The following is an 18,108-nucleotide window of genomic DNA, read 5'->3' on the forward strand; positions in this document are numbered from 1 at the left end:
GCGCAGCGGGAGCCCGGCGTGGTGGCTGGACGAGGCACCGAGGTGAGTGGGCTCCGCCGGGGTGGCGGCTGCCGCCCGCCCGCGTTGTGTCGCTTGAGTGCCGCGTTCTGAGGTTGTTCTCCCCTTAACTGCAGGCAAATGTGCAATACCAAGATGTCCTCCCTTGCGGATGCCTCCTCTGTCACCTCTTCGGAGCAAGAGGCGCTGGTCAGTAACTCTGTTGGATGCGGGGTTTTTTTGCATGCTTTTTGCAGAGTTTTTAGCGGCTAATTCAGAAGAATCACTGTGCTTAGCGAGCGATGGTTGGAGAAAAGCCAGGAAGTCCAGCTAGTGAAGGTGGTCTCTCTTTGGTTCTGTAGTAAGCGAATCTTATTCATAGTTGAGAGTAGAGGGTGATGGTTTAGATCTAGACTGCTTCCTTCTGAAAACATCCTTTGATGTTTTTTGTTCTCTTTTAATAAAGAGGATCTTATGAGCCGATATGATCGTGGTAAGTATTTTGTGGTGAAAATTGTTAACAGATCATAATTGAAGAGCTGTGGACAATCTCCGTACAAACCATACTGTTGGTGAAATAATCTGAAGGTTTTCGACCTTCTCATGTGTTGGGATGCCTAAGCAGGTTGTAAGAGTCTGCATTTGTGTTTACAGCTTTGCATTTCCAGGCTTTCCATGATACGGTGGCAGTTCTGCTGTCTTGTGCTTAAGTTTTCCTGAGGATGGAAGCCTTTTACTCCTGAAAAGCGAGTTAAAAATGGCCTATGTACGATGATGGTTGAACTGGATTAGTTTGTGTAGAAGGGTAAAGCTTAAAAGTGTACAACTGACAGTAGAACTTCAAAAAAGTGAAATAGCAGAACAGCAGACTGTTCGAAATTTTTTTTTTTCATTTGTGTCTTTTTTTTTTTACGTCATCAAATTGTGATATTACTGTCTGCTGTCAGATCTGCAAGGCTGAAGAACTTCATACTTGGAGGAGTCAGGAAGAGAGGGCTGGGACGGAAAAGTGGGCTTAGTTGTGGATTCAGAGTTCTGAAACTGCCTTCCTACTGTCAGCTGTCAGTAGTACTTGAATAAGTTATTGTTTGCTTCCTTTATGAAGCTCTAGTATATGCTGCATGTTCTAAATAGTTCAGTTCTTAGGAAGAGGTGAATAGACAGCTAATGTTGTCCACAAATTTATCTTTTTTTTGATTATCTGTAATTCTTGCAACTAATCTCTTGTTAACTCACTAAAACTTAACGTTGGTTTTAGCAGATCTTTGGAATGGAATGTAGGGAAGTTCCCATCCGCCACCCTTCCTTTAAACATTTATTCCTTGTCTCATGATATTTTATTCACACTTCTCCGTTTTTTGGGGGGTTTTTTCCCTTCTGTGTTTATTTTTTACATTTTATTTTATGTAATATATCAGGATAGCTAAATATTACCTTGGGTTTAGAATGGTTACGCTAGTGTTAAAGAGGTGGCAGTAGAATATACTGCGCTGGGAGCATCAGTGGCTCCACAGGCTTTGCTGTCGTGGCAGCCCCTGCAGCTTGTTCTCATCTGCTGCACTGGTGCTGTATGGGGGAAGTGATTTTTCTTGTTTAACTTTTCCTTCCTCTATCTCGGAAATTGTCATAGACTGGCTGTAGATTAAACTGCTGGCATGGTGAGTGGGTGGGAGGCCATTGCAGAGGTAGGAGTGAGTGAAGTACAACTGAAAAGGCAGGGTGTGCTTGTCCCAGCTAAGAATAGTCTTCAGAGGTAAAGCAGCCCAGCTGGCAAATGCAAAACCAAAACCCCAGAAACTGTCACAGAAAAAGAATAAGAAAGAGGTGGACCAGTGTTTTTCTTTATGACTTGCACTCTGGACCTGACAGTCACAGAGGTCTGTTTCCATCCTCCCTCCCCTTTGGGAGTCATCTTAAGGGTTAAAGGAGTGAAGCGAAATTCCCCAGGATGCAGCCCTAGACTCGGAACTAATAAACAAATCCTGTAGCTCCAGTTAAGGAATCTGTATTTCCCAGTGTGTTGAGGTTTAACCCCAGCTGGCACCTAAGTAGTATGGAGCCGCTTGTTCCCCGGCCCCCACCCCCCACTGTGGTGGGATGGGGGAAGTAGAAAAAAAGGTAAAACCTGTGGGTTTCGTAACTGAAATAGAGTATAATAATAATAGTAAAGAAAATTAATAATATTAATATTAGTAAATAAATAATAGTAAAGAAAAAAAAGGAGAGCAGTTAAATCCAAGGAAGACAAGTGTTGCACAGTGCAATTGCTTACCACCTGCTGATGGATGCCCAGCCCATCCCCAAGCATCAATCAGCACCTCCTGGCCAGCTCCCCTGTTTTTAACTAGGCCTGACATTCTGTGGTATGGAATATTCCTTTGGCCAGTTTGGGTCAGCTGTACTGGCCATGCTCCCTCATGGCTTGTGCACCTCCTCACTGGCAGAGCATAGGACACTGAAAAGTCCTTGATTTAGTGTAGTAGCAACAACAAAAACATCAGTGTGTTGTCAACATTATTCTCCTGCTAAATCGAAAACATAGCATTGTACCAGCTACTAGGAAGAAAATTTAACTATCCCAGCTGAAGCCAGGGGACAATGAAAGACTGGGATTTGAGCTAAGATGTACAGTGTATGAGAAGTTTAGTATGGTTGGTTCATATTTGCTTTTATTTTGTATTTGCTTTTAAATTTTAACTTTGCAAAATTAAAAACTTGAATGTAGCTAGGTTTAAATGCAGTTGTATGTTTGCCTATCCGATTAATACAGAAGGAGGAAGGCAACCTGTAAAAATAACTTTTTTTGGTGAATAGTTAGTACATTCTGTTTTTCTACTTCCACACACAGGTTAAACCAAAGCCACTATTGTTGAAGTTGTTAAAGTTAGCTGGTGCTGAAAAGGACACTTTTACTATGAAGGAGGTGAGAACTTTTAACCACTAAAGGTAAACTACAGTGAGTACAGATAAATTGTTCTGTTTTGGGTGAATGGGGGGGCAGTGTTGTTCATAGCCTCTCTAGAAGTTATTGAGGTAAGATACTGTGTTTATTCTGCCGCTGACTTGTAACTGGGTATTTGGCAAGTTTCTCATAAATCTGAGCAAAAGTTCCTGGTGGTCAGTAGGATAGCAGCATTCTTCTGGAGTAATACATGAAAATCTCTCAGCTCAGAGATAGTTTTGGGTGTTTAGAGTTTGAAGAGCAAATTTCAGTGTATTTAATGTACTTTGTCTTTTACACTTAAACTTGAAGCAACAACCAATATTTAATACCTGTATTTTATTTATTTCACAGGTAATATTCTATATTGGACAATATATTATGTCTAAACAATTATATGATGAAAAACAACAGCATATTGTACACTGTGCAAATGATCTCCTGGGGGATTTATTTGGAGTTACAAGCTTTTCAGTAAAAGAACACAGGTAAAATGGGATTCCTTTCTGAGAGTCTGGTTGGGAAATAATGAAGAACGTAATGCATATGTCCCTTTTTTAACTCTTTTCGTCTTCAAAGATGGTAAGCTCTCTTTTATGATTACATGTACCTAACTTGTACCATCTCTTTCTTTATCCCTGTTTAAGGAGACTATATTCAATGATTTCCAGAAATCTGATAGCAATCAATCAACAAGGTAAGCTAGTTTAGGAGGATGATTTGTTTTGAGAAACAGCAGGAGGGAAAACATAATTTATATAATGCATCTTGCAGGTAGTGATCAGATAACAGTGAGTTCTCCATCATTAGCTATTTGGCTTTACTCACTACGGTCCAGAACAATCACAAATAGTGAATCAGAGCAAACACTGTTTCTTCAGGAGAAGAAAAAAATTCTTCTTTTATTGCACTAGAACCAGAAGAAACAGCTGAACAAAATGAGTACTAAAAAACTTAAGTCATTTGCTTGTATTTGGTATGGATAAAGCCCTCAACAACATAAAAATTTTTACTATGAAAAATTAGCTTCTTGAACTTAGGCCAGCAGTGAAATAAGGGCAGATGGTCTTTTTTTTTTTCTTTTCTGTTAAAGGTCTATTTTAATTTTCACAACTGAATGTGAAGTACCTTTAGAATTCATCATTCTTAGCTACACTCAGCCCTGTTTTAAAAGGTCTGTATACCTTAAAAAAGTAGCTTTGTGGTGAGTGTGGGTAGCCACTCCTTGAATGGAGAATTGTTACATACAGTCCTGCAGTATAAAAATGCTCAATATAGCTGTAATTTTTGCCTAATACACAGGGTATGAAACAGAAGTTAAACAATGGAAGCCATTTTGTAAATTGGCCTCTAAATCTGTATAAAGACATCCTTTGTTTCTAATTTTTCCCAAAGGCAAGTGTTCAGCTGCTGAAGATGGGAAACTTGCTCTCTTTGTCGTCCTCATTGTTAAGTTTACAAACTTAAATTTATCTTTCAATTCTTTTTTCATGAAAGAGTCTTTAGTAATTCAGGATCTGTCTGTTAGTAAGCATATATCATTAACAACAGCTAATTTTTCTTCTATTTTATGTCTTTTTAACTCAGTGTTCCCATAAGATGATAAGTAGTAAAAAGCAGTTTGGAGAGGAGGAAGTAATTACATTTTGTGCATATATTCTTTCATATCTGCAGACTCACAACTTATGTACAGCCTTCATTTGAAGCCATTTATAATAAAATTCTGAGCTGCATTCAGTTGACATTTATTCTTTCTCCCCACATTCCCACTTCAGTAATGTTTCGGGAAATGTGCTGCACACAGCTGAGAAGCAAAGGAGTAGTGTGTTTTTTTCCATTGTTGCGAGATGTCTGGATTTTAAGTTTTATTTAGAATTTACTCTTTGAGCCTGAAATTGACTTTTTCTGCTATGTTGTATTATGGGATTTATTTTGGTTTGCTTTCAGACTCTGCCCTTCGTGACACACCTGAGGATGATGCCACATCTCAGCTTGAAGAAGAAAATGTTATTAAGGTGCTATTTTTATTTTATTTGAATAAATTGCTGAGTTGTAATTCTATTTAGTTTTGCATGACAGTGTTAATGGCTTAATGCAGTAAGTTGATTCTAGTACTTTACCTCATATTCATGCTCAGGCTTACTCAGTATTTCTGTTACCAGGAGTCTGTGCAAGAGTTAGAAGAGAAGCAGACTTCATCAAACGTGACTTCCCAAGCAACTACGTCTTCTAGGAGGAGGACACACAGTGAATCTGGTATCTGCAGATTTATGATGCAGAGCTTTCAGTAGCATAGCCACTTAGGGGGAAAAGCCACATTCTCTTGCCTTGCTGACAAATACTACTCATGTTTCTCTGCTTATCTAAAACAAAATGTTCAGTCTGAAAGAAAAACACAACTCCTTGCATTGCTCCAGTGTCACGTTACAGTTTGGATCTCTAGAATTGTTAGTAAGATGATGGATAACTTGCTCCACAGCTCTGTTAAACTTCTTCACATCAGCAGGACTTTATCAGTTATCTTCATGATGAGAGCACTTTTGTTTGTAATCGACTGATACCATCAAATTCATTTTAATTCCCTCTTTAGACAGCCACAAAATTTGACTTTTTTTTTGTTCACTAAAGCCAGTTTTCTTTGGATTTCAGTTGGTGGGAGGCACCAAAGGTGTGGTAGTAACACAGGATGATTTTGGATATATTCAGGTATCTCACCATTCATTAAGCACTTGCTAAAACATCTGGTGACCTAAGCATCATATTTGCCTCCCCTTTGTCTTTACAGTGGTTATTCAATAATCACTGGCAAATACATTTTCAGAATACAAATTGTTTCTTCTGATAAGTAGCAGTAACAAGCTGGTCAGCATAAACCTGAAAAAGTTTCTCAATGGAAGTGTTCTCTACAGTTCTACTTAAGTACTATTCTGTGGAATTTCTTATGTTAGTTTGTTCCATCACTTACTTTCTTACCTCGTGACTAGGTGGTTGTAATTACCTGGGCAGTGATAACCTTCTGTCACTGGGTAGAACTTCTTTTCTTCACTTGCTCCGGAACATTTTTCAGTTCCTCAGCTTTCAAGTAGTATTTTTTGTGTCCCTCGTAGTCCCTGTTACGTTAAGTCCGTCCAAAACCAGTGCTGCGTTGCTGAGCGGTTTGCACTACATTAAAAGAATGTTTTAATGTTGTAACTAAAACTGATGAAAGGATGGAAAGTCTTGGTTAAACATCACAACCTGTAATACTTAGGCACGACCCAGAGCACATAGGTCCTGTGTTGTGCTTACTTATTGCAGGTTTGATTATTAACTCTTGTCTTTGCATCCATTTATTAGTTTGTTACAACCTTAAAAGTTCTTTTAATATAGTGTTTTTATATACACTTTTTTTCTAATTTATAGGAAATCTTCCCTTTAAACCACTATTCTTGTTAAATTGGGATGGTAGCGGCTCCTTGGGAGCCACTTAAATAGTGTATAGAGACCTTGTGGTGATACAGTATCAGTACGGCATGGAGCCATGACAACTAAATGAGGACAACGATGGACAGGAGCAGCCCTTGGGCCTGGGGGCACCAAGTTTGGTGGGGCTCTCAGGGCGGAAAAAAGAAAAGAGAGGGGCTGAGCCAAGAAGCACCAAGGGAAAATAAGAGAAGTCTCAAAGTATGTACAAGTGTTTTGTTCTCTTTTTTTTTTTTTTTTTTTTACAATGAAAGATTCAAGACTTGAAGACTTGTGGATTGTCACAGTGTGTTTTGCAAGGCGAGGGAGAAGCTGGGCAACAGAGGGTGGGTGCAGAAGGCACCTGTGGGGGGGGCAGCAGACTCATCCTGAGGTCTGTTGAACCAAAACTTGTTGTCATCTTGGGAGGTTTTCGCTCCGCTGCACTGACATTCTGAATTTACAACACGTTTTTTACCAAACGCTCTAAAAGTCAATGGAGCTGAATTTTGACTTACCTACCCCTAAAATGCTGTACCCTTACTCCTTTCATTGCTGTAGGTGGTTGTTCCAAAACACAGTGTACTTAAAAAGCATTGTCTTTTTGCCTTCAAACGAAGCATGCTTAGTAAGCAGAGCTTAAAGCAATGCTTTCAGAGTTCAGCTTTTGCATAGTATGTCTTGAAGATTTTCTTGCTAGGGTGTGATGAAAGTTCTAATGGTTTGTTACAAAAATCTTGTTGAGTAAATACAATTACATATAGTGCAACTATTCACTGATAAATTTGTTGAGGTGTCTGAAACTTGCACCTGAACTTACCTTGTTTAGCACAAGGTGTTCTGTATGCGTGTGACCTGGGAGCTAATTGCTCTGTCTCCCTGCAAATTCCGGGATGAACTTAGAAGCCCTCTGAAAGTGCCTTTCTCTCTATTGCCTGTAGAGGGAGTGAGGACAAGTAAAATTCTAATAGTATTTCTTAAAATTAGGAAGAGTTTAACGTGTCATGTGTGGAGTAAAAATTCTTTCAAATTTGCAATTGTTTTGCGTGTGGATACTGCCATTCATAAGCTGTACTGATGGGACAAGTGGGGAAAGCCAGCCCCTGAAATCCTGGTTTCAGAAATTTTTCACGCTATATGGGTATAAGTGTTATTATGTCTTTTAAAATAAGTCTCAGTGCCTTTCTGCCACATTAAAAAATACTGAAATACTTTATTCTATTAGATTTCTTTATAGTAAATTATATGTTAAGCTTCTGTTTAGAATATTCATAACTGCACAGTGCATAGATGTTTTTTGAGTAATAAAAAATTCTTGACTGTGCCCAGAAGAAAATTCGTCAGATGAACTGCATAGTGACAGAAGAAAGCGACACAAGTCAGACAGCATTTCGTTGACGTTTGATGAAAGTCTCTCGTGGTGTGTAGTCAGTGGTCTGTGCCGTGAAAGAAGCAACAGCAGTGATTCAACAGATTCTCTTTCCATTCCTGTAAGTCAAAATAGAAATGTAAAATATTTTTGCGGTACGAATTTTGCAGATGCCACAAGTGCAAGCATGCATCTGAAAACATAATGTTCTTAATTAAAAGCAGCAGTGCCTTCAGTGGTGTCTGAGGAAGGAGAAGAGGTTGAAAGAAAAGTTGGTGTGTGAGTGGAGTAAGGTCTTGCACGGATCTGCTGGCAAAGCTGAAGTGAAATTTTTTAAAATATTAACGTGGAATATTCTTTAAAAACCAAGATCCTCACTGCTTGGCACAGCATGGAAAAATGTCAGATGTATTTTGTGCTTTAAAATAAGTATTTCTTAGAATGGTAAGAGAGGAAAAGAGTCGTAGACATTCCGTAATTCAGAATTAGTTTGTAGTTGTGGTACAGCTTTGGTAACTGTATCCAGTAGAATGTATGCTGATGGCCCATCGTATTCATTTGCCATGCTACTGCTTGGAAGTTTTGTATTGTTTTTAGCAAACACCAAGGCAAATTATTTGTGGTTAGATTAAGTCATGAAGAGCTAAACAATTCCTAGTCACATACTGTGTTCTAAATTGACAGAACTAATAGTGTATCTTCAGTCTTCCTATTTTGTAATTGTTTAGCCACAGTCTCAGATTAAGCAAAGTTGAATAGAGTAGAGAATTTAATGACAAACAGCCAAAAGATACCATCTTCTTGCATCTGTTCTTCCACTTCTTAGGAGGGACTTTCTGAAATAATAATGGCAGCCTTTCAGCTGGCCATAGGCTGAGTGCAGTTTCTTATTACAGAGCCAACAAAAGGCTTTCAGACCTAGCTTTTTTTTTACCAACCTGTAATTTGTTTATCTCATAAAAAGTACTCTACCAGCAGCTGGACCTTTTTCTTCCATAGCTAATTATACTGAGTAGTGCAGTTTTATTCTAAGAGTTGTTTTAAAAGTAATGTTGTGTGTATGGACTGGTGAGGTTGAATGTGTGCTTTGTTTTTTTGGTTCTTTTTAGGATCTTGATGCTAGTTCATTAAGTGAAAACTCTGATTGGTTTGACCACAGTTCTGTATCAGACCAGTTCAGTGTCGAGTTTGAAGTTGAGTCTGTTTATTCAGAAGATTATAGTCATAATGAAGAAGGGCAGGAGCTCACAGATGAAGATGATGAGGTACTATCTGCTTTCCTTGTTTGACCCTGGGGGGAGGGGATGAGGAGGAAAAGGCATCTCAGCCTGAAATATTCCTGTAAGTTTCCAAGGAGAACTCTTCAGGTATATTTTCTGACTGCATGGGCTGTATCGAAATCTGCACCCAGTTGTTCATTAAATCAGATCACGTCAGTGCAGTTGGGTCACCCTTATACATCCACCAGGCAGTGACTGAAACAGTGCTGAGGCTTTCTGCAGGCTCTGAAATGGGCTGGATAGGAAAGTCTGGGTGCTTAACTTCACTCACCAGCTGTTGGGAGTCTGTGGCAGCATGTGTACTTTAGTTTTTCTGCATTTAGTTCTAAGAGTATGTGTTGAGCTTTGACAACACTTGATACCAAAGGAAACATTTCTGAATAACTTTTTACAAAGGGGTATTTCCAAGTTTTTTGCCTCTGAATGTAAATGTTTCATAGAGATGCTGAACCAAAGTTTTAGAAATTCTTATTAGTAGGCAAGAAGACAGAAAAATTGTGATTACCATAATTTTCAAGAGATTTCTGGAATGTCAGGAATGAAGTGAGAATGTATATGGGGTTTTCTTTCTGGGTTAGTTATCTGTTACTTCAAAGAGGTTGATCAGCTCATGGCAAGATTGGGTAAGTACCGGAGGCAGAATTCACCAGGGACATACATGATGGTGGTATTTGAGAGGCTGAATGGGACCAACTGTACTGATGAACACCAAGTTGTAGTGTAGTGCACAGTTGCACCCTGAGATAGGATTTGGAGGAACAAAGGATTGAGGTGTGCCCCTGCTCCAGACAGTAGTTTTGAGAATTGCAGAATAACTGGTGTTGGAAGGGGCCTTTGGAGGTCATCTTATCCATCTGCCCTGGCTCAGGCAGAGCTGATTCCCCAGGTCCATGTCCAGATGTCTTTTGAATATCTTCAAGGATGGAGGCTTCATACGTGCTCAGGGCAACCTGTGCCAGTGCTCCTTCACCCTCACAGTACAGAGTGTCTCCTGACAGTCAGAGGGAACCTCCTGTGTTTAATTTGTGCTGGTTGCCTCTTGTCCTGCCACTGGACACCACTGAAAAGAGCATGGCTCTGTGTTCTTGGTGCCATGCTTTCAGGTATTTATCCACATTGATCAGGCACCTCCTGCCCTGAGTCTTCTCCAGGCTTAACGGTCCCAGCTCTTTTCAGCCTTTCCTCACATGAGAGCTCCTCTAATCCATTAATAAGCTTAATAGTCCATCCCTGGAGACTCTCCAGTAGCTCCCTATCTGAAAATCCTATCAAGTTTAAAATATCTTGGGTTTTTAATGAAATGCCAAAATCCAGTTATATATATATATATTTTTTTTAATTTTAATCAGGTTTATCAGCTGACTATTTACCAGGATGAAGATAGTGATGCTGATTCATTTGATGAAGATCCAGAGATTTCTCTAGCTGTGAGTAAAAACTTGTCTAGTGAAGCATCATAAGTTGGGTAAACTGACAGAGTAGATCAAGAAGTATAGATGAATTCTATTGCTACCAGTGATTTTTTAATAATTAAATTGACTTTTTCTTCTACACGTGAAGGTTCCAATACAATATTTTAATCATTGAACATGTGATTATTAAGGAATCTTGATTTTTTTTTTTTTTAAATAATTAATAAGCTTCCTAATCCATTTAAAAAACCCCAATCCCGCACTAATTTACCATTTCATTGACTTAATGGAAGGAAATTATTTGGAGCATAAATCTGACTTTCTGCACAAAATGGAAAAAAATTAAAATCTTAGTAATGCACATTTAAAAAACTCTCGCTATAAGTCAGAATACCTAGTTTTATTTTCCAACTTGAATTAAGGCATCTGTAAGATACAGATGTGAAGGCTAGCCTTTTTTCAGAACAGTACTGTAAAATTAAAAGATGTTTTTACTACATTCTATGAGAACATTCTTGAAGAGTGGGAAGAAATTTACAGTCTTGAGGCAAAGTGTGGAGATTTATGTGAAAAAACACTGCATTTTAGTGTGCGCTCTTTCCTTATTTGCTTCTCACAACTGAAGCTTGAATTAAAGCTGTTTTGTGGAACTGTCTGAAGTGTTCCAGTCCCTTGATAGTCTGTAGGACTGAGGGGACTTTGTGAAAGACAGGGCTGACCACCTTCTGAAAACATAGCAGTGCTTATGTTTGGAAAAAGAGGGCTGCCTGTACATTATTTTTAGGATTTAAAATTGGTCTTTTAAGCTTTTGATGTTACTGATGTTATTCAGGACTCGTGTAAATAAGTTGTGGATTGGTTTTTTTTGTTTTGATTCCCCCCACAGCTTGCATTATTTCTAAGAAGGGTCTCTCTCCTTAAAAAAGAAATGTATTTTTAACAAAATAGTGGTTGATTTTCATTGTAGTGTATGGAGTAACCTTTGAGAGGCTGAAAAACCACGGGTTTTTTCCCCTTTTATTTTTTTTTCTTTTCCCTCCTTCTTCCCGTCTCTTTTTCCATTGGCCGAGGTTTTCTCTCATGCGGCTGTGTTGGAGTGCCCTCCCCCGGCCGTTTTGTGCACCAACAGCTCAGCAAACCGCAGGGGAAAGGCCCTCAGGCTTGAACAGTTCCCATTGCAGAAGTCCATAGTCGAAAAGAAGGGAAATTATGACCTTTTTAACAAGTTTTCCGTGAGGTGCCCTGAAGAATTTTGCGGTCTGGTTTCTTCAGTTTTGCATAAGAAGTAATAAATTGTTCTATTCGCAAACCTATTGCAAAAAGAAGGAAAGCCAGAGTCATTTTAAAATAAGAACCATTTTAATCTAGAACTGTGAAATGGGGCCAAAGCCACTGAATGGAATTTTAAAATTATAAACAAGTTGATAGCTCAATAATTATTTTGGTGGTAATAAATTGTTTATAATCTCTGAATACTTCAGTTGTAAGTGTTCCAAGTAGCTTAAGCTGTTCCAACCTTTGATTCACTAAAGGATTATTGGAAGTGTCCCGAATGTAATGAAATGAATCCTCCGCTTCCACGACATTGCCACAGATGCTGGGCCCTTCGTGAGGATTGGCTTCCAGATGAAAAGAATGTGAAATTGGAAAAGAGCAAATTAGAAGGCTCCTTCCTTTCAGAGTCTGGAGAAGGTTTTGATGTTCCTGACTGCAAGAAAACAAGAATGACTGAAGATAAAGAACCAGCTGTGGATGAGAATGAGGATAAAGCAGTACAGATTTCTGAGTCCCAGGAAAGTGAAGGTTATTCCCAGCCATCAACGTCAAGCAGCATGTTTGGTAGCAGTCAGGAGGACTTCAAGGAACCTGAGAAGAGAGAAACACAAGACAAAGAGGAAAGCATGGAATCCAGTCTGCCTGTTACCAGCATAGAGCCATGTGTCATATGTCAGAGTAGACCTAAAAATGGCTGCATAGTACATGGCAAAACGGGACACCTCATGTCATGTTTTACGTGTGCAAAAAAGCTGAAGAAGAGGAACAAACCCTGCCCGGTGTGCAGGCAGCCCATACAAATGATTGTATTAACTTATTTTAGTTAGACACATATTGACTGGAAAGCTGCAAAAGAAACTTCATAAACTGGTTAAGAGAGTAAGAAATTATTTTTGTATGCATATTGGAAAATTAATATTTTGTGTCCCTTGACATTCTGTGTGAAAAATAATTGCTGACATAAATGCACTGGAGTTATTAAGAGGTTTGCCTAATACTCATAAGTCAACTTGGAGATTTTAAATCCCTCTCAGTAGAAATAACCAGGTGCTCTAAACCACCTGCCTCTCCAAGTGTTTAATGTTCCATACAAGTTAGTGATATTTGTTTTATTGAATTATATACACACGTTAAAACCCCAAATTCAGTGACTGTTGGAGAAGAGACATGTTGAAGTGTTTATTTCTGCAAGTTCCTCTTTTTAAGAAAATAGATGATGATTCAGGTTCCGGTTTGTGTTGCCTGGTGAAGACATAAAGCTCAATCAGACCCTTCTGAATAAGTCAATAAAATGAATAAATAGAATCTTGTATTAAATTCCTCCAAGTAACCAAAATCTGTGGGAGATCCTACCAGGAAGTGGGGAAAGATGTGATAGAAAATAATTATTATTTTAGAAACAGAAAAGGGTATTGTGTGTCTTATATTTTTATAGTGTACGTTGTAAACTTAAGGGCTGCATGTCTCCTGAGAAGTCATTGATCCAAGCTCAGTCATACAGTTCTCTCTCAAACGTCCTGAGAAACTGACATTTGTGGGTTTGGAGGTCTGTACTGGTTATGGTGGTGATTATTACTAATTTAGCAGCATGAAAACAGTCTCAGGCAGACAAGATGAATGAAGGATATGCTATGAACTGTCATGTCAGGCAGTATTAGGGGACAGTTGTTTTTTTTCTGCACTTGTTCTGACTTCAGCAGAATAAATGCAGCTGCATTGCTACATTCACTGGAATAAAAATAGAAGAAAGTCCACCTTCATCTGCAGAAATAAGTAAGCTGTGCAGTTCTAGGTCACATTCTTTAAGTGCGGTATTCTTTCTCACTCACTGTTCTTACCTGTAGCACGAGAATTCTGAAAATCTGTTGCAAGGTGTTTGGCCACCTCAAAATTGGTCTTGTTGGACCTCTCTTTTACTGCTTTAAGCTCTTGCCTCCTTACTGTACTTTGTCAAAAACTTTGTGAAACTTACCAGTTCTGTGCCCAGGGAGTCTGCTGCCTGCCTCAGTTCTGGGGGCCTTCAGGCAAGGTGGTGGAAGTAGGGAAACCGGGATGCGGTAAAGATCACTCAGCTGCTTTTCACATGGTGAGTTTCTGTACCAGCGAGTGATATTTTACAAGAAGAGTTGTATATTTTTAGCACCTTTTATTTTTACAGGTAGTTGCTGACTATCTGCCCAATAGGGAATGGCAAATAAACAGACAGGGGAGTGCCAGGAGTGGAGATGTAGTCTTAAGTGCAGGAATTTGCTTTGTTACCCTCTTACAGGCCAAGGTTCAACATCTTCCCTAACACCAGCAGTTTAAAATTCCTGATGCCTGTGTGCTGGAACAGCGACTTCTACTGCTCTCCTTAACTCCAGGGCTATAAATGCCTGGAAGTACCTAGGAAAAGGACATAAAGATCTACAGGAGAGACTCAGTGAATCCTTGGTTGTGACTTGCTTGAAAAGTAGTAAAGACTGAATTATTTGCATCATTCACATTTTGTTCATACATTTGAGCTATTTCTTTAAAAATACCACTAAAAGATGCTGGTGTACCTGAAGTTCTAATATAGTTCATTTTGACTAAACAAAATATAAACCCCAGTTGTATACATTCAAGTTCTTCCTTGCAAGTTTCTTGCCTCCTGCAGTTTGTAAAGTGACAGCAGGTAGCTGGAACTTCTTGGAAGTTTTTTGATCAGCAGAAACCTTTCATGGGTTTTATAGGATTTGATAATCCTTCAGTTTGAGATTGGGAAGGCCTTTGGGCAGATAAATAATTTTTTCAAGTAAGGATACTAATAGAGAGCTACCTGCCTTAATTTGCACTTCCTATTAATTTTTTTTTAATTTTTGATTTGATAAACTTAGGTGCATTGAGGCTTGCAGAGGTTCTTCATTGCACCTGCAGGTGAGAGAGAACTGTAGATGTGTATATGCAGAAGCATCAGTAACATGGGGACGGTCCTTAAAAGGCTTCATCTCTAAGAAGCTTTGTCCATTGCATGGTCGCCCATGTCTTCCCCTCTTTTAGCGTAATACCTTCTCTGCAGTCACTGCCATGGCTGTGTAACTGCAGTGCTGGGGGAGCAGCTGTCCTTACCTAGTTCCTGTTGGGACAAATTGTACCATCCCACTCTAGGCATTCTTTTCCAGTCACATGCCTTCTCTTGCAGAGAATAGCCCTGGAACTACCCTCCACTCTCTGCAAGTGAGGAAGTGGGGAATTTTGATTTCTACATCTACAAATCACTCTCAAAATGTTTGAGTTACATTTTATGGCTTAATATTCTTAATGAATTCTTTATTTTGTTTGGTGTGGGTTCATGCCTTCTGAATGGAAGTGATGGGTGTTGATGCCTGTGCCTGTTCCTGTTGGGGGCGCTGGCAGGCGAGTGCAAGTGCAGGCCTGGTGCCCAGGGGCTGTGTCACAGTGACTCCTGTGGTGACTCCCGGCTGTGACCCGGAGCCCTTGGCTGTGCCTCCACCCCATCTCCCAGCCTGGCTGTACTCTGTGTGTGGGCAAGAGCAGTGAGCACCCTGCTTATTCTGGCCCTTAAACATTTCTGGCCTTGGGTAGTGGCACAGAAGTCAGTAAAGTTTTGGTACAAAAGTTGTTCCTCCTTGGTGATGTGTTTGAGATGCTTATTTAATGTCACACACATTTTAATCTTTAATTTATTGCTGTTTGTAAATATCCGTGTGCTCACAGTTGAATATTTTGAGCTCTAATTTATTGAATTAGTCTACTGGTACATGTGTAGTTATATAAATATGCTTATTTAGTAAATCACAGGCACAAGAAAAATATTTTAAGAAATGTAGCATTAAAACACAGAGAAATACTCATATTCAGATTAAGAAGGGCAGAGGAAGATTTATGGCTATGTTTCCTTTTTTCCTTCCCTTAAAACAACTTCTGCATTGAACCTGAACAGGATTTATTAAATAGAGATGGTGCTGGTGCAGCATTAGCATAGTGAAAATATTTTGGTGGTGTTTTGCTTTCCTTTGGAATGCTTTTGTATCCCTGAGTGCAGGCAAGAAGCTGACTGACTGCTTCCGGGTGCTGGTAGCATTGGGAGTGATGGTCTAGGAGATGCAGGACAGTGATGAGAGGCTTTAAGGTTAATTTGCAAAGGTGGTAATGGCTTTTGCCTTTGGACACGTGACCAAGAAGGTTGCAGGGGAGGCCAGATGCCAACAGGATGCGACTGTACATGATTTTCAGTAATTTTCTTAGTCTCTTCCTTCTTGCACATCAGGCAGACAATAGTTACGTACAAATGGTGCAAGAACTTGCATTTATTCTTTATCATAAAGTACAATAAACCTACTTGCTATTTAAATACAACTCTTTAACTATTTACCTATTTGTTGATATTGAATTTATATTAGTATTGAAATTCACCCCACACTGGCAGGATTGTGGGCTGTGCTGTCCTGTGCTGTTCCTGTTAGCAGATGATTTAGAAGGGGTAAAAGTGCTTCAGAATGCTCACTGGTGAAAAGCTTACATCTCTTCTAAGAGCATGGTACGATTTTTATCACTGAGTTCTGTTTGCCATAAATTTGTTCAAATGTTGTCTCTGAAGTGTCTGGGGATATGAAGATGCTTGCAGGACTTCAGGCAGATTTTTTTTTCTCTTCTATGACTAATATGAGGAAAAGAAAATTCCTCGTTCTTACAGGAAGTGTCAACAAGAATAATTGTTCAGAAAATTGTGTCTTACAAAAGAGAAATTAGAAAATTATTAGGAGCCCAATGAAACTGAGTACACCGAATAAATAGGACGAATACAGGGGTGAAGATTTTTTTCTTCCCCATCTTAATCTAAATCTGCTGTTGTGTTAGGGCGTAACTTTAGGTAGAGTTTATAATTTTAAAGCAGGTAATTTATTCAGCATATATTAACTTGTCACACACACGGTGGAGCAGCAGCTATCCCTTATCCCAGGAAGATACAGCATTTTGTTGTGCAACATTTGGCCTGAAAAGGGGCATTTGCTGTTGTGGGGCTTCCCTGTGGGAAGGAGCATTGGACACATTCACGGCACTTGTGGACCAGCAGCGTGGTTGTGGAGGGGCTGTAGGCTGGCCTTGGTTCCACAGCAGAGCAGAGCCTTGCTAGAGCGTCAGTCCTCTGGCTCTTTGGGGGATTACCTGCCCTGCCTTTCCAGCTCCTCCATACCGGAGTCCAAGGTGTGCTGTGCTGTTTAAAGGTTGCACAAGCAAAGCACAAAACCCAGCTTAAGGTTTTAACAATGGATTGCACTTACTGAACATGAAAAATGGTTGCTTTTAACTAAAGTGTGGGTGTTTTGTTAGGGGTGTTTTTAGCACAGATGCACTGAAAGCTTCAAGTGAATGCTTCTCTAGTGTACCTATAGCTATATTATAAATGTGCAATTTGTCAGTGATACTTAAAAAGATGGTGGCTCCCCTTTAGCGCAGATGTTGTTTTAGCTTAACAGCCCACTTTTAAAGCCAGTTCTTGGTCTTGAGCCACAGTAGTGGCTGTCAGGATGATGATTACTTAACACCTGAAGTACCAATAGCTTTTCTAAAACCAGAATCTTTGTTGTCTGACTACACATAGCTGGGATGACGATAAACAGAGTAGTTCATAGTGAATTTAAATAACTATGCAACACGCTTTCAAGAGCTTGACCTGGTGCATTACTTTCCAGCTACCCAGTGCATGTATGACCACAGTCAGTAACCATTAAAATGCAAGTATCCACTCCAATTGCACACAGTATAGAGCCATTTATGAGAAGTTTCACGTGTGTTGCGGTTATCTTTCAGTTTTCCCTTTTCTGAAGGAAATTGAGTACTGTGCTCCATTTAAAAGCTTTAAATAAAGATTTGTTTATATACTCCATGGTGCTCTTCTTTTCCTGTCAATTACTTGATTGTTAGAAGTTCTGGTACTTTGTTTTTACACAGATTCTTGTTTTTTGTGAGCGAGCAGACAGGCTCTTTCTGCCCCCACTCAGCTGCTGGACTGCTGACTTCTGTCAGATTTCTTTGATCTGGGAGATTTTAACTTAAGGAATCTCTCGTTCTTCTTGCTACAAGTGGCAGGATCAGTAATGGGATTTAGTGGATAATTAATTCTCTGTGTGCTAAACAACTCACAGCAGATCAGAGGGTGAGAAAAGGTAGAAAATGCAAATCGACATGAGGAAGACATTAAAAAACCAGTATCTTGCACACACAGCCCTCAATGCTATTGGCATTGCTGTTTCAAGTTCTGAAGTGTATTTGTACACTGATTGTGGCCATCTGGCAGACAAGTGGCTGATGCCCAAGCTCCACAGCCCAGCTGGTAGGGCTTGGTGTGACAGGCAGCAGTGCCTCAGGAAAGATTTTAAAAGGCATTAAATAATTAACTGCATTCCT

The 18,108-nt window shown here is 39.5% G+C and overlaps 1 protein-coding gene across 3 annotated transcripts in view; it reads left to right on the forward strand.

Annotated features, from left to right (window-relative positions):
• LOC103614817 (E3 ubiquitin-protein ligase Mdm2) overlaps positions 1-17,587 on the forward strand; it is a 39,793-nt gene extending 22,206 nt beyond the window's left edge. Inside the window, exons 1-11 of one of the 3 annotated variants that reach the window (XM_008632806.2) lie at positions 8-42; positions 135-207; positions 2,846-2,920; positions 3,293-3,426; positions 3,586-3,635; positions 4,886-4,953; positions 5,101-5,194; positions 7,709-7,869; positions 8,858-9,013; positions 10,378-10,455; positions 11,973-17,587. In XM_008632806.2, coding sequence (XP_008631028.1) covers positions 139-207; positions 2,846-2,920; positions 3,293-3,426; positions 3,586-3,635; positions 4,886-4,953; positions 5,101-5,194; positions 7,709-7,869; positions 8,858-9,013; positions 10,378-10,455; positions 11,973-12,542 — 1,455 coding nt within the window. In that variant the 5' untranslated portion in view covers positions 8-42; positions 135-138 and the 3' untranslated portion in view covers positions 12,543-17,587. Of the gene's footprint in view, positions 1-7; positions 43-134; positions 208-2,845; positions 2,921-3,292; positions 3,427-3,585; positions 3,636-4,885; positions 4,954-5,100; positions 5,195-7,708; positions 7,870-8,857; positions 9,014-10,377; positions 10,456-11,972 lie in introns of those variants that run through there. The other 2 variants (XM_017733212.1, XM_017733213.1) reach the window with 2 other exon arrangements.
• The last annotated feature ends 521 nt before the right edge of the window (positions 17,588-18,108 follow it).

The sequence above is a fragment of the Corvus brachyrhynchos genome, unplaced genomic scaffold (assembly GCF_000691975.1).
Source record: "Corvus brachyrhynchos isolate BGI_N302 unplaced genomic scaffold, ASM69197v1 scaffold32, whole genome shotgun sequence".
Taxonomy (NCBI): domain Eukaryota; kingdom Metazoa; phylum Chordata; class Aves; order Passeriformes; family Corvidae; genus Corvus; species Corvus brachyrhynchos.